The sequence below is a fragment of the Myotis daubentonii genome, chromosome 4, assembly GCF_963259705.1.
Source record: "Myotis daubentonii chromosome 4, mMyoDau2.1, whole genome shotgun sequence".
In the NCBI taxonomy this organism is placed as follows: Eukaryota; Metazoa; Chordata; class Mammalia; order Chiroptera; family Vespertilionidae; genus Myotis; species Myotis daubentonii.
In genome coordinates, this window is record NC_081843.1 from 85,293,039 (window position 1) to 85,308,792 (window position 15,754).

At 34.9% G+C, this 15,754-nt stretch overlaps 1 protein-coding gene across 5 annotated transcripts in view; it reads left to right on the forward strand.

The window, feature by feature from the left end:
• The window catches only part of ERCC8 (ERCC excision repair 8, CSA ubiquitin ligase complex subunit), a 44,431-nt gene that overhangs the window by 6,978 nt on the left and 21,699 nt on the right, over positions 1-15,754 (forward strand). For 2 of the 5 annotated variants that reach the window (XM_059694568.1, XM_059694570.1), the window contains 3 exons: positions 8,075-8,198; positions 11,778-11,846; positions 13,362-13,428. In XM_059694568.1, coding sequence (XP_059550551.1) covers positions 8,177-8,198; positions 11,778-11,846; positions 13,362-13,428 — 158 coding nt within the window. In that variant the 5' untranslated portion in view covers positions 8,075-8,176. Of the gene's footprint in view, positions 1-3,683; positions 3,786-8,074; positions 8,199-10,639; positions 10,722-11,777; positions 11,921-13,361; positions 13,429-15,754 lie in introns of those variants that run through there. The other 3 variants (XM_059694567.1, XM_059694571.1, XM_059694569.1) reach the window with 3 other exon arrangements.

Here is a 15,754-nt window from a genome sequence, read left to right on the forward strand (position 1 = left end):
CTAAGACTTGTATTTTACATCAAACCCTTTTGGTAGCAAAGAGAGAAATAAAAAGCAAATTGTATATTAATGGAAAATTAAATGCTGATATTCTTTTTCTTAAGAAAATCAATGTACATGAAACTTGCCCTAAATACTTAATATTTACCAACCACCATGAGAGCTGTAGTGAATTCACTGAAAACTGGAATGAAAACCAGGATACACAAATCTGGTAAAGAAGTATTTATTTCCAAAGTTAGGAGTTATTTTAAGACATCAGCCTAAAAATAACATTTTAATAGGTGCAACTGCATAGAGTACATTTGCATATCATTCTGTAAATCTCGACTTTTCTTTTATACCTTCTCAATTCTTATAATTACTTTTATTCCTCTTTAATACCAGGTTACCTTTTCCATATAAAAACATAAAGCTGTATCTCTTCCTGGGTTTACTCTATTACCTAATAATAATCTTACTGTTAAATAATGTCTGTACCATTGTGTAGTTCAAGTACACTTAATTCCGATAATGGTTCAGTTTTTTCATCCAATTACTGAAATCAAGCTTTTGGAAGTCATTCTAGCAAAGATGAAACATTTGGCATTATTGTAAATACCATTTCAATTCAGTTTAAGAATTCAACTTTAAAAACTTTTGTTTTTGTTGTTATAATACATGTAGTGCTGTGATTAAAAAAATGCATTTCACAAAGCTCAAATATAAAGCATAAAGATTTTTGAAATTGGTTGTGGAACACATGTAACTCACATCTGTATCCAAATAAGCTGTAACACTTTATCAACCAAACTAAAAGTTGTAGATGTTAAACTTTATAAATATTTCTGTATAGACATAGAGTAAAAACTACACATGTAATGAAGCTAACGAATAAAAAAAAAACTATTTGCCCACCATCAGTTGGACTTTAGAACTCTTTGATCAAAGAATTTTGAAGAACTCCTTTTAAATTAACCTAATTGTTCTACAAATTGGTATTGAATTTTTCTTAAAACAAGTCTGTAAATTGGTGCTACTTAAAACATGCTGCTATTTCATGAACCCTTTGTAACTGGTTCATCACAAGATAAGGAGCTTGTACCAGAATGTAAATCTACTATGTCACTAAGCACACAGATTAGATGAGCTGAGATTTTTTTTGTAGCAAGACTTTCTCAGTGAAGAAAGTGTGTTCATTTCTGGCACAAGCTGTTTATGGACAAGTACTTTAAATAGCAAAGAAGTATCCTCACAAACCAACGTGTGAATGAGTGGGAGTAAACTGATACATGTAACTGCAAGATCTGTGTGGCATCAGCATGTATACCAGGGAAGGCAATTAAAAGCATTGGGGCATCAGATAGACCTGATAGCTCTAACATAACCAGCAGTCAGTTGAAAACTCAGCAAGCCAGTTTGACTACAGCAGCTGAAAGTGGGAGAGGATGGCATATAATGATTGTTCAAGGGGTTCACAGTAATACCTGTGGAGCTGGAGCGTCTCAGCCTTACATCTCTTTAGCTAATCAACTACAGATCCCCTGTAGGACAGAACCCTATACTGAGGAAAACTACGGGAATAGAATCCAAATTAAGTAATATAGGGACACTAGAACAAAGGAAAAAGATGGCCAAGATAAATGTGGGAGAGGTAACAAACCAGGCAATCTCTGAAAGCAAGCTGTCATATTTTGAGCATCTTACAAAAAAGAAGAAAATGCTCTAGAAGTAGAAAATAGAAATATTCTAAACCAAGTCTCCCTTCTAAAAGTTTGAGAAAATATTATGTAAAAATGAGAAAAGAACAGATTAAAGTCAAATTACATACAAAATTATTATAAGAACAAAGAGAGTAAGTAAATGTTGTGTACCAATAGACCACACAGTTGTGCCTGAAAGATATGCTAATAAAGTAATGAGAACTTTAACCTAATATTTCAAAACTAAAAGTCATTTTTAAAAGATACAGTATGTGAAAGAATAACATAAGTTGTAATTAGAAAAACTCAGAAATGAGATGTGATCAGATTCAAGAAAAAATTAGAAATAAAAATGTTTCAGAATTGAAGAGTAAAGCATAGGGAACACAAGCAAATAAATACAAGATATAATGCCTTATGTGAAGTTGGAAAGAAGGAGAAATCTTATATAATAAAACCCAAATATGCAAATTGACTGAATGGCGGAACAACTGGTCACTATGATGCGCACTGACCACCAGGGGGCAGACACTTAATGCAGGAGCTGCCCCCTGGTGGTCAGTGCGCTCCCACAGGGGAAGTGCCACTCAGCCAGAATCCGGGCTTATGGCGGTGAACGCAGAGGAGGTGGCAGGAGCCTTTCCCACCTCTACGGCAGTGCTAAAGACCCCTCCCCTCCTCCAGTGCACGAATGTCGTGCACCAGGCCTCTAGTATTAAATAAAAAAGAAATGGAGGCCTAGGGTGGCAAGATGTGGGATGGAGGGGGTTAATGGGAAAAAAGGAGGACATCTGTAATATTTTCAACAATAAAGATAAATTTTAAAAAGAAAGAAATGGAGAAAGGAAAAGGATTTGAAAGATAGAGACATATATAGATGACAAGGCAAAGGAGTTCAACTACATATACAATAGGAGTTCCCGGAGAAGAGACCCAAAGGAAAAGAACAGAATAAATATTAAATCTATAATCCAAGAAGACTTTCCTAGAAGAAATAAGATCTGAAAATTACAAGTAAGGGAAAGAAAATTATAATGTTAGCAAATATTTACATATTTTGGGCTTTATCCAAAGAAATGAAGTTTCGTATCTAAGGTGTTCAAGGAAATAAAATGTGAATCAAAGATTTTATATCCAGTCAGATTTTCAAGGGCAGACAGATTGTCACTAACGTACAAGAATTCGGGGAATATGGTTCTTGGGAATCTACCAGAGAATAAAATCAGAGAACCAGAATGAATAGTCAGCAACATGAGGATTGATGGTGAGCAATAATATTAGCAAATAGCAATACTTTATATAGATATATAAATTCATAGACCTGTATCTCTTCCCTACTAGATTTTAAACTCTGGGAATCCAGGAATCATGCCTATCTTGTTCACAGTTGTATTAGCAGAATGCGTAGCATATTACAGGTCTCAAAGTTGAATGAATTGAGTAAAAATGTTCATAATGGATAGAATCTAACATTTATTGATAACCTTTTTTTGCCAGGCAATATAAAAGGCACTTTGCATATTACTTTTATATTTACATGAACTTTATGATTTAGGTGAAACTGTCCCCCTTTTCTAAAATGTTTGAAGACTGAAACAGGTAAAGTAACTTGCCCAGGATCAGGTAGCTAGCTGGCATCAGTAATAATCAGCTAGTCTATCTGATTCCATTTCTATTTAGCACAATTATAATTAGGACATTTACAATTACTTTATAATATTTTACTTTCTAGTAAGAAATATCTTTTGCTATCATGTTTCTACTGTCCCCTCTTTGTGGTATCATGAAGGTAAATTTTAAATGATCACAACGAATCTTTTCATATTCATTCTGCAAATATTAGATTAAGAAAATTTAGTTTATTGAAGTCTAGATTAAGTTTTACTTGATACTTGTGGGCATAATATATGTGGGTTTTTAAAGATCAGTAATTTTCAGAAATATGCAAACATAAATAATTGAACTACATAAAATGATAAATGTTAACTTTTTTATTATTAGCATGTTATCAGGTGGTTCAGATGGTGTGATTGTACTTTATGATCTTGAGAACTCCAGCAGACAACCTTGTTACACATGTAAAGCAGTGTGTTCTGTTGACAGGTGTGTATTAAAAATGTAATTCATTAATTTATAAAAAGTTGAGTGTTTTTTGCATCAAATGCAAACTATGAAAATAGCAGTAATATGAATGAATGTCTCAAGCAACTTGTTCACATGATGTATTTACTTGGGTATTCCTTGACATTTTCTTAAAAAATAATAACAAATTCAGGTGTAGTTGTTTTTAATGAGACTTTCCCAAAACATCATTTTTCAAAAGGATTTTATTTAAAAACTTTTGATTATATGCTTTTTAAAAAATATATTTTTATTGATTTCAGAGAGGAAGGGAGAGTTAGAGAGAGAGAAACATCAATGATGAGAGAGAATCATTGATCGGCTGCCTCCTGCAGGCTCCACACTGGGGATGGAACCCGCATCCTGGGCATGTGCCCTTGACTGGAATTGAACCTGGGACCCTTCAGTCCGCAGGCCAGTGCTCTATGCACTGAGCCAAACCAGCTAGGGCTTTTATGCTTTTTATTCTCTACTTACGTAGCACGCTTCAGTGAGCTATTAGCTTTTAGTACCACTTAGAGTAAGAGTCATGAGTCTCTCAGCTAATTATAAACACAAATTAGATATTTCAGTTGATATTAATAGAAAAAAAATAATGGCTAGAAGCAATGAATTTACTAGCAATCCCTCACCAAACAGATGCACATGCACACACAGCCCTCTTACCTCTCCACTTACTTAAAGCTTCCTAACTTAAAAACATACCTCTTTTTGTCTTGAATTTTTGACTATTCTTTACTGTCTTTCCAGGCTTTTGAAAATTATTTTTAAGGCTTTAATAAAATGTTTTGTGGTTTTATTTTTTCTTTAAATTTTAAAATATATTTTATTGTTTTTTTACAGAGAGGAAGGGTAAGGGATAGAGAGTTAGAAACATCCATGAGAGAGAAACTTCGATCAGCTGCCTCCTGCACACCTCCTACTGGGGATGTGCCCGCAACCAAGGTACATGCCCTTGACCGGAATCGAACCTGGGATCTTTCAGCCCGCAGGGCGACGCTCAATCCACTGAGCCAAACTGGTTAGGGCTGTTTTGTGGTTTTAATAAAATGTTTTATTTGTTCATAATGGTCACTTCTTGTCACCTGTATCTGATCTGATGTTGGAAAGACCTTTGAATTTACAGAAGGAATAGGTGTTGAGAAAATGCTTTTAAGAGGAAAAAGTCATGAACATTAATATAATAACCACTCTGTATTAAAGGTGTTCCCAAAGCATTAGAAGAGGTGAGTGAGTCCATGAAATGTTTACGAGATTTATGATTGTTTCTTGACTCTGGTGCTTCATTTTGGAAATATAGACTTAGGAAATATTTCTCTGAGCCTCCGATTGTTCTTACAAGGTTTCTGTGAGAAATGAAATACTATCTTTCAAAAAGCACCCTGGAGACTGTAAAGCCACTGTGTGAATTTAAAGTAATGAAGTTATAGGGAAACTTAGTACAAAGCAAGCTACCATCTAAAATACTCTGAAAATGTGGTTTCTTATAAAAATTATACCATTTTATAGTCTTCACTACTTCAAAAAAAATCTAAATTTTTAAGTGTAGAAAAGTCATATTAATTAAATTCATTTTTATCTTGTTTTATCTGAGATAACATTTAACATTGTTTAATTTGTTATATAGCAAAGTAGTGTGTGTGTGTGTGTGTGTGTGTGTGTGTATGTATATATATCATATTATGTTATTCCATGAAGACTATGATCTGCTTTTCTGGTGTGTAAAGTCAAGTAAATGTTTAGTGGATCAGCCTTTTGCTTTACTTTGGATTCACTCTGTCTTTTAAAGTATAACATAGGCTTATAGTAAGCATCTTTACAAAATGAGTTAAAGTAGCATATTTATATCCAAAGACTTTATAAACTAACTTTAAAAAATAATTTCAGTAAAAATTGTTGTTGAGTTAATGTGGCTTAGATGGTTTCCTGATATTTATTTTGGCTTTACTTAATGTATTTGTTCTTGAGCACCAAAAAGGCTTTTTTCTTCTACGAAAATTCTTATTAAATGTGAATGAGAATAACAGATCAAACATAGTAAGGGAATAATATAATATTTTGTCCTATTTAAAATTGAAAACATTTTCAATTTAAAATATAAATTAGCTTTTATTTGTGATCACCACATTAAAAATTTATTTTGTTTAAAACTGGAATATCTCTTTGTAGATCAAGATTCTTAGGAGTAAATAGAACTTAATTCTGCTTTTCTTAAGCAGAAATTTGTTGGAATATTGGTTAAAAAAGAAATTTATTGGAATATTGGTTAAAAAAGAAATTTATTGGAAAGATAATTAGTTTCTCACATAACTGGCAGGAAGTTGGAAGAACTAAATGTAGAAAATGAGCAAAAGCAAGAGAAACTAGGATAGGGAACACCATCAAGGTTATTTATTCCACAGGAACAATTTAGTTTCTGCTGCATGTCACCAACACAGAGTCTAAACTCCACAGCTATGAATAATTGCTAACTATCCCTGGGGTTTGTATTTATTACTGGCTAGAGTTTTAGAGTCCCAGTCAGGATTGATGAAGTTCAGGACACATGCCCATACCCTTACTGCCAAGGGGAAGGAAAAGAGAATGGAGTCCCTTGTTTTCTGTAATAAGAGGCAGGGTCCTGCCTTTCAATAAAACAAAGGGGATTTCCCCAAAACAGGTGGATTTTGCATACTCATACTCAGTAGCCAAGAAAAGAGCACATGTCCATTACAATCCACCCATTTGGCTGTTTAACATCCATATACACCTTTCTTCCCATGCTTTACCCTTCCTTTTTTGGGGGACTGGGGAAGGGACAAAAGTTACAGCCTAACCTAATGCACGTATTCACTATATGACCAAAATGTATCATCCTCTTCCCCAAAGGGTGATGACCCTAAGTCTAATTAGTTACCACGTTCAACTCCAGTTCAAGATAATGTCCATTTTCCCACTAGTTTTACATGATGTTGTATCAATAATATGCAATCTCTGGGCTCAATTGTATAGTTAACCTATATAAATTAGTGGAGTTAAGAGAGAGGAAAGAAGGGAAATTAAATTAATGCAGTATATATAAGTATATCTACATATGACATAGAAAGAAAGAAAATATGGATAGGCACTATATTCCTTTTATTTTTGTAACTATCTCAAGGCCAGAACTGGCACTTAAGACTTTCCTTCTTTATGTTCTCATTCTTCAGGTAGCACACAAATGTTCAAGGTCCTTAAGCTGGTATTGTGATCCAAACCTTCACGTTAAGGAATCGGAACTCATGCTGGTCCTATCTTCACCCAGTTGCAGTTGTCTTCTGTTAACTTTTATCTTACGAAAATTTCTAACATATACAAAAGTAGAGTAATATAATGAGCTGCATACCCATCACCTAGCTTAACTACTATCAATTATAACTAATCTTGTTTCATCTCTACCCACACACTCTGAGAATTGTTTTGAAGCAAATCCAGAATCATATAATTTTATTCATAATTATTTATATCTCTAGAAGATAAAGACTTTATCATCATAACCACAGTATCATTATCTCACACAATACTTTTTTATATTAAATATTCAGTAGGTGTTCAAATGTCCCTCCATTACCTTATGTTTCTTAACAGCCAGCTTGTTTGAATTAAGATTCAGTAAAGTGACACGTATACTGTGTTGAGCACTTGCTCAGAGCTTATACTGCATCTTTTAGGACTACACTTCACCCTCACAGGGTGTATTGTAGCTGATATCATAACCGAGTCATCACCTGACCATGCTTCTATGGGTGATGGGTTACATAAGAGTGGTTAATCCCATGGGCATCGCAGTTGCATTTTTTGCCATAGAGTAAGTTCCTTCATCAGAGATAATATCGTGCAGGGTATCCTGGAAGTATGTGAGGAATTCATCAATTCTAAGAATGATAGTGCTGATAAAATGATAGTGGGAACAGCAAATCCAAAGCTAGAATAGGTATCTCTTTCAGTAAGGAAAAATCACTGTCCCCTCCGTGAACAGGTCCAGTGTAACTGGCTGATCCCTCCAGGCGACAGTACTGGAATAAGAGGCCTCTCACTTGAAGAGCTTTAGTAGGAAGCAGGCTCCATATCACACTAGGGAAGCCTAAAACTAGAGATGCCTGTACATTCTCTTTCCCTGGACAGCTAGGACAGTCATGTGACCTAGATTTGGCCATTCATATCATCCTTCCTGAGACTACTCTTTGTTAATATAGTATCAGCTCAAACTCACATAAGTCAGTTACCTCTAAATTTTGGTTGCTGTTTTGTAGATATCATCCTGATGTTCACAAATATAGTGTGGAGACTGTACAGTGGTATCCTCATGACACTGGCATGTTCACCTCAAGCTCATTTGATAAAACTCTGAAAGTATGGGATACAAACACATTACAAGTAAGTATATTAAAACCTTTCCAAATGGCTCTGTAGGATGATGAGGAATTTAATTCTAAATCTTTTTGGTGTGATTATTTGCTAAGAGGTCATGTAATAGATGTGAAAGCACTATAATGATTAAGGAAAGTTAGGTTATTTGAGGTCATACTTTGGTGACGATGTGTAACATTGGGCAGGTATCTGAAGCTATCTGTGTTGCAGTTTCATCTGTAAATGTGGACAATGATTGTTCCTTATAGAATGGTCATTAAGATTAAATAGGTCAATATTGTAAAGAAACTAGATCAGTGCCTAGCATATAGTAAGTGCTCAAAAGCCATTAGCTATTATCTTTATTATTTGAAACTACTATGGTCTTATGGTAAAAAGAAGGAAATTGAACTCATCTCCTATTGACCTAAAAACATAAAGGAAAAGAAAATTGTTAATATTATAGCTTAGTAAAGGTCAACAATAGGTAATAGTTTTCACGATATTTGGTCAAATTTATATTTCTAGTGTTAATCTTTTCCCTACGCTCTAGTCCCATATTTCTCTACCTCTCTACAGAACCTCTGCTCAAATTTAACGTGTTACAAATTGATCACTCCTCACTTCCATTTAGTCCTCAAATCTTAGCAATCTTTCTTCTAATTCTCATATTTCTCTTTCTCTCACCATTATCGTATATCTAGACTACTACTAAAAACTGCTAAATGGTTTCCCTGCATTTTTCTTCCCACATTTTCCATGGTAAGTTCTACCTCAGAATTAATCTGTATAAAAAGCCAGAGACTGTAACGCCGTCATGACCATAACAATCTAATGACTGGTCACTATGACACCCATTGTGGCCAGCAGACCGGCCTGATTGGGCCGGATTGCCCCCAACACCCTAATCAGGGCAGCCAGACTCCCATCAATCAGTGGCAATGGCGACTGGCAAGCAGGCGGAAGGCAGACCTCTTGGTCCCTCCCCCCAGCCCTCAGGCTCTAACCGATCAGTGGGGGTGGAACTGGGGACTCGCGAACGGGCAGAACATGGCCCTGATCACAGGCTAGGCCTAGGGACCCTAACCACACACAATTTCGTGCGCTGGGCCTCTAGTCTTATTATAAAACAGTCATCCTGTCTTCACCCAAACCCACTACTGTCTCCCATTGTTTAAATTCAGCCTGACATTCTAAGTTTTCAATAACCTCACCCCTACTCTCCCAAACTTAGCTTCTACCTCTTTTCCCATAAATGATTTGCTGCCACTAAATTGATCTCGTTTTGCCTTCTGAGCTTATCTTGACTGTGTTGTACTCCCTGTCTCAAGTCCCCTTCCCTAGGCAACTTTTTCCTTCTCTTGCTTGTCTTATAACTGGAAATTTATACCCTATGACCAACATCTTCCCATTTTTCCCACTTCCTAACCCCTGGTAACCACTATTTTATTCTGTTTCTATTGGTTTGGCTTTCTTAGGTTCCACATATAAGAGAAATCAACTGGTATTTGTTTCACTCTGACTTATTTCACTTAGCATAACGCCCCCAAGGTCCATCTATCTTTCACAAATGTCAGGATTTCCTTCTTTCTTGTGGCGGAATAATATTTCTATATGTCTATTAAATAAAGCTGCAATGCACATGGGGTGCATATATCTTTTCAAATTAGTGTTTTTGTTTTCTTTGGATGAATATCCAGGAGTGGAATTGCCAGATCATATGGTAGATCTATTTTTAACTTTTTGAGGAATTTCCATACTGTTTTCCATAATGGCTGCACCAAGAGTGGACAAGGGTTCTCTTTTCTCCACATCCTTGCCAACATTGTTACTTCTTGTTTTTGATAATAGTTTATTTTATCTAAAAGGTATGAGGTGGTACCTCATTGTGGTCTTGGTTTGCATTTCCCTGTTGCTTAGGGATATACACATGAAAAGGTGTTCAACATACCTAAGCAGCAGGGGATCTAGCCGAAACCTGGGCATGTGCCCTAACCAGGAATCGAACTGGCAACCTCTCAGTTCATGGGTCAATGCTTAACCACTGAGCAACACTGGCTGGGCTGAAATGCATGATTTTAAAGGAGGAGCAGTTCTAGGTGATAAGAGTGTCCTGAGTGTGGTAGCCACGGTTGCATGGAAGTGAGAAGCAGAGTGCTGGTTAGATCATCTGTGTAGATGCTGAAGTCCCAGGATGGAAAAGAGAAAGATGATCAGCCAGGCTCTTTAATCTTAATCTCTGGGATTTGTTAGAGAAAAGCTATTTCTCACAAAAGGGAAAAAAGTGTTACAAATAACAGGATTTAAAAGTATCAGGTTTTTGAGGGTATTAACATGACATATTTAAGTTAGATAAATTACTAAGTCAGTTTAAAAATTGCTAGTAATGTGAAAATAGGTAAATAAGGGATTTGTTGCTTTTGTGACTGTAATTAGAATACACTTTTAAAATGTCTTTTGATTATCAGACTGCAGATATATTTAATTTTGAAGAAACAGTTTATAGTCATCATATGTCTCCAGTTGCCACGCAGCACTGCTTGGTAGCAGGTTTGTACATTTACTCTTTTGTTTTGTAACATTTTGAAAACTGTCTCTGTTTTCATTTCTAGTTAGTTTTGACATAGACATTTTAACTCAGATGGAGATCACAATTCTTTAAAGAAAAAAAAAAAACCTAAAAGACAGGTGTATGCTACTCTTCATATTCAGCTTAACAGATATTGTGCAAGTCAGGCACTGTGCTAGTGGGTAGGATTCAAAGGTTAATTAAGAAGACACCTTTCTGTTCCCAAAGAATCGCTTTTATACCACTAAGTTTTAAAGATTTTACATGAACAAAATTTGGCAACTTTTTCAATTAACACAATAAAATAAGGAAATTATTTCCTTTTCTCTAAAATTGTGTGATTCAAATTAAACATCCATTTTTATGGAAGTACCTGCAACAACAATTTCCATGTATGTGGAAGAAAAATTGTTTTTCTATTATCAGGTCAGTTCCCCGGGATTTAATTATTCTCTGGCACTACATGAATCTCCGGACATGAGTTAGCTACTTCACCTAAAGAGAAGAGATGGGCATCAAATTGTCTTTGAGGTCCACTCAATCTGTGTCCAGAGTTCCTGGAATATATTACTAGCGATTGGAAATACTTCATTATCACAGAAAAACTGAGCTTTTAAAATAATTTGAGGTGATAAAATAGTATAGAATTATATACCACATTGTACCAGTACAGATTTCCTGGATTTGATATTATACTCTAGTTACCTAAAATATAACCATTGGGGGAACCTGATTGAAGTGTACACAGGGCCTCTCTGTACTATCTTTGCAATTTCCTGTGAACAAAAATAATTATTTCTATGTTAAATGTTAAATAATAATGCAATAATAAAATTGTCTTAGTACTAAAATATAACTACCATTAAAATAAGTTTTCTAATTATAAACATTAGAAATTATTTGAAGTATATCTTTTAACATTTTCATATTTCTGTATGGATGTAGTGAAAATGTCATAATTCATAGTGGTAGTTTCTTCCTTTTGATGATGATTTATAATAAAATTATCTTAAACCATTTCTGTTTTTGTTTTACAGTTGGTACTAGAGCGCCCAAAGTACAACTTTGTGACTTAAAGTCTGGATCCTGTTGCCACATTCTACAGGGTATTTTTTATTTGTAACAACTACTCTGAGTAAACCATTCAATAAAAAGAAACATTACTAACAATGTATTCTTTGTAAGTGACATGACTGATGTATTTTGTGCTAGTTGTTAAAAGTCAACAGGGAAATAAAGATCCTTCTGTGCATTATTCTTATAAAACTGAACTATTGAAGAGACATTTATATGAACAATGGCCATAGGGGAGCTCAAAGGTTATGGAAGGTCTAACTCAAAACCTTGTGCTGTTCCTACCTGTGGAAAAATAAACTAGTTGTGAAACTTACATGAGTACATTTCTCTCATGAACATAGTCTAATATTGTTCTGGCTGAGTAAAGGTTCTTAAAATTTAGGTGCTTTTTTTATTCCTCAGTAAAAATATGTTAGAAAAAGATACTGAAATAATACTTTGGTAAAGGTATATGAAATTATTTTTGCTACTTTTAAAAATCAGCTTTAGATCATCTAATTCTAAACAATGAAAATATGGGGTGTAATTCAGAAATATACATCTTTATTCATCTCTGAGAAACATAATAAATATGTAAGAAAAACTTGGTGAAATAACATTTGTTTTATATTATGAATTTCTTTTTAATATAAGCGAGGTAGATTAAAATAACTGATTTGAATAGTTCAGTTAGGTAAAAATGCATTAAAATGCGAAAATCACTTATCCTATGAACTTATCACTTCTGTTTTCTGGAAAAAACTTTTATACAAATGTTTTTTTATAATCATGAATTAAAAATAATTTTTTCTGTCATAACTTTCTGAGAAGCTAGAAACATTTTTATTGTTTAGAATGTTTATTTTTGGTTTGTTTAGTGGTTCTTACTATAGAGATTAATAAGTGAGCTTGAGCTATATCACCAATGATAAATTGAGTTGTAGGCCAACACCTGTATTTAAAAAGGAAGACTCACTTGCTCTGCCTGTTCTTTCCAAAGCAAAATCAGGCCTTTTTAAATAAAATACCATATGTAAGAAATGGCCCATAGACTTCATATTAATACAGATCGTCCCCCCAAAAATGTCTATGCACTGTAACAGCTTATAGCTCAATTTTAAAAATGAAATATATTTTAATAAATGCTGCCTTTATAATTACTCAAAGTGTATGTATACATATTTTGGAACACCCTATATTTAAATAATTATTATAAAAGTGAAAAAATGATTATATCAGTTTATCTTTAATACTTAGTCTTCACTTTCTTTTTTTTTTAAATATAGCTTATTGATTTTTTACAGAGAGGAAGGGAGAGGGATAGAGAGTTAGAAACATCTATGAAAGAGAAACATCGATCAGCTGCCTCCTGCACACCCCCTACTGGAGGTGTGCCCGCAACCAAGAATCGAATCTGGGACTCTTCAGTCCACAGGCCAATGCTCTAGCCACTGAGCCAAACTGGTCAGGGCAGTCTTCACTTTCTTCAGAATCAAAATTTATTGCACTGTATCTTTTGATTTTCAAATACTTTTTAAGTATTTTCATATAGTTTGTATTTGCAGGTCACAGACAAGAAATTTTGGCAGTTTCCTGGTCACCACGTTATGATTATATCTTGGCAACTGCAAGGTAAATTGCAGATTATTTGGTTTTGAAGTTAATAATTAATAAGCATTTCTAGAAGACTATCTATGTAAGATGTGTGTTTGTTTAGTAATTAGGTCCTTAAAAGTAAAATCATAGAGTTACAGATATTAATTTGTATCACTGAAAGAAATCTTCCTTTGCATAAAAGCTATCCTATCTATCCGTTTTTGAAGGTGCTCACCTTTAAAATAAGAGAACACAAAAGAATCAGTGTAGCAGTGCAAATCTAGTACTACTGGAAAAATAGGAAAACAACTAAGTTATGTCATTTTTGCATATAAAAGTAGTAGCACTGTTAATGTAAAAATAGCATTTTTATTCATTTTTTTAATCCAGAATTATTTTGAATCTGATTCAACACATCCATCCATTCATTTACTCAATTTACTAATATTTAAAGACTGTCTACCATATGCCAAGCGTTGTGCTAGGGACATAGAGTTAACTAAGGTATATTCCCTTCAAGAAGCTAACAGTCTAATGAGGAGTAGTCAGAAAAATCAGCAATTACACAACATCCTGAAAAATGTTTTCATAGAGTTAAGTCTCTGAGAGATGTAATATGGGAAAAGAGAGCAGAAGTACTTAACTCTTGAGAGGACCAAGGCATTTGGGGGGTTTTTTTTCTTGGAGGGAAGACTCTTATGTATTTATTGATTGATTGATTTTTTTACAGAGAGGAAGGGAGAGGGAGGATAGAGAGTTAGAAACATCGATGAGAGAGAAACATCGATCAGCTGCCTCCTGCACACCCCCTCCTGGGGATGTGCCCGCAACCATGGTACATGCCCTTGACTGGAATCGAACCCGGGACCCTTCAGTCCTCAGGCCGACACTCTATCCACTGAGCCAAACCGGTTAGGGCGACTCTTTTGTATTTAAATGCTGAGAGAAAGTACCAGTCGAGAGGAATTGGTGAAGAAATGGAGGGAAGGTTGTTACATCAAGACCTTAAACAGATTCAAGAGGGTTGTATCAAGGTTCCAGGTATAAGGAGGACACTTATTTGACGCATGAAGGGCATTATGAGACTAAATAGAAGGAGGAATACAGTTAAATTTGTGACTTTGCAGAGAGCTCAAGAAATGCGAGCCCAGTGGCCTCTATGGTTTTTTAGTGGAGTAGAACTTCATGTCATCCATTGAAAATACTGGAATGGGGATGCAATTTTAAGGGAAAGTAATAAAGATTTAGATTAACAGTTTTAACAATTGGGGCTAGAAGTCTGGTTTGGGCCATATATGAATGCGGGGTGGGCAGTGTTGTGTGCGTAGTTGAAGGTGTAGATCACAGATCTACTAAGCCACAGAAATCAAAACATTAAATGACACAGACTTAACAATTGTGTGAAAAAAATGTGAAAGTCATGGGTATAAGGAAGGAAATAAAATCACAGAAAAGCTTATTGGAGTGGATCAGAGACCTAATGAGATAGAAGCATGTATGTCAGAGTAAGAAAATTAAAAAACTGAAGGGATAGGAAATAGTTGTCAAAGATTTTGATATAGACATTTTAGTAAAACTTTTGCAGAATAATTATTACAAAAGCTATTCAGATAATTTTTATAAAGATATGTATCTGGATTTTTATAAAGCTGCTAGCCCCCCCTCTCTGTCACAGATTAGTCCCAAAACACTATTTGTTACTAGTTTACAGAATGTGATGTTGAAATTTCCAATTTCTGAAGTTGAATGCTTAAGAGGGTGGCTAAAGAGGTGTTAAGGTGAGGAGCTAGGTGCTGGTTGTGGGTCCATGCTAGGGTTTTCCTCAAATAACAGGGAGGCTAAGAGACAATCAGTTCTCAGAGTACCCTCGGATTTTGAATCAGTACCAGAATGGATTTAGTAATCCATGTCAGATACCTCTAAATCTAATCTGTTTCAGAAGAGACTTAAATCCTCTTACTCATCTCATTGCATACGTTTTCCCCAGCTAGAAAAACATAAAACCAACTTGAGAATGGAAAACTAGGTTTTTCCTGACTCTTTTGATTGGCTAGGTTTGATAGTGATCTGTGAAATGAATCACAGATTTATAAAATGCAATGCAATGGGCCTGGATAAACCCAATGGAATATTGTTGAAGTCTTTATGAGGACTGAAAGTAGGTGTTGAACTGATTAATAAATGTATATATATCTTTTTCCCCCCCATTGATTTCTAGAGATAGTGGAAGGGAGGGAAGAGGGGTAGAGAAAGAGAGAGAAACATTGATGTGAGCTGAACACATCGATTGGTTGCCTCCCACATGCCTTTACACGGGATGGGGAACTTGCAATCAAGGTACATGCCGTTGACCAGGAATTGA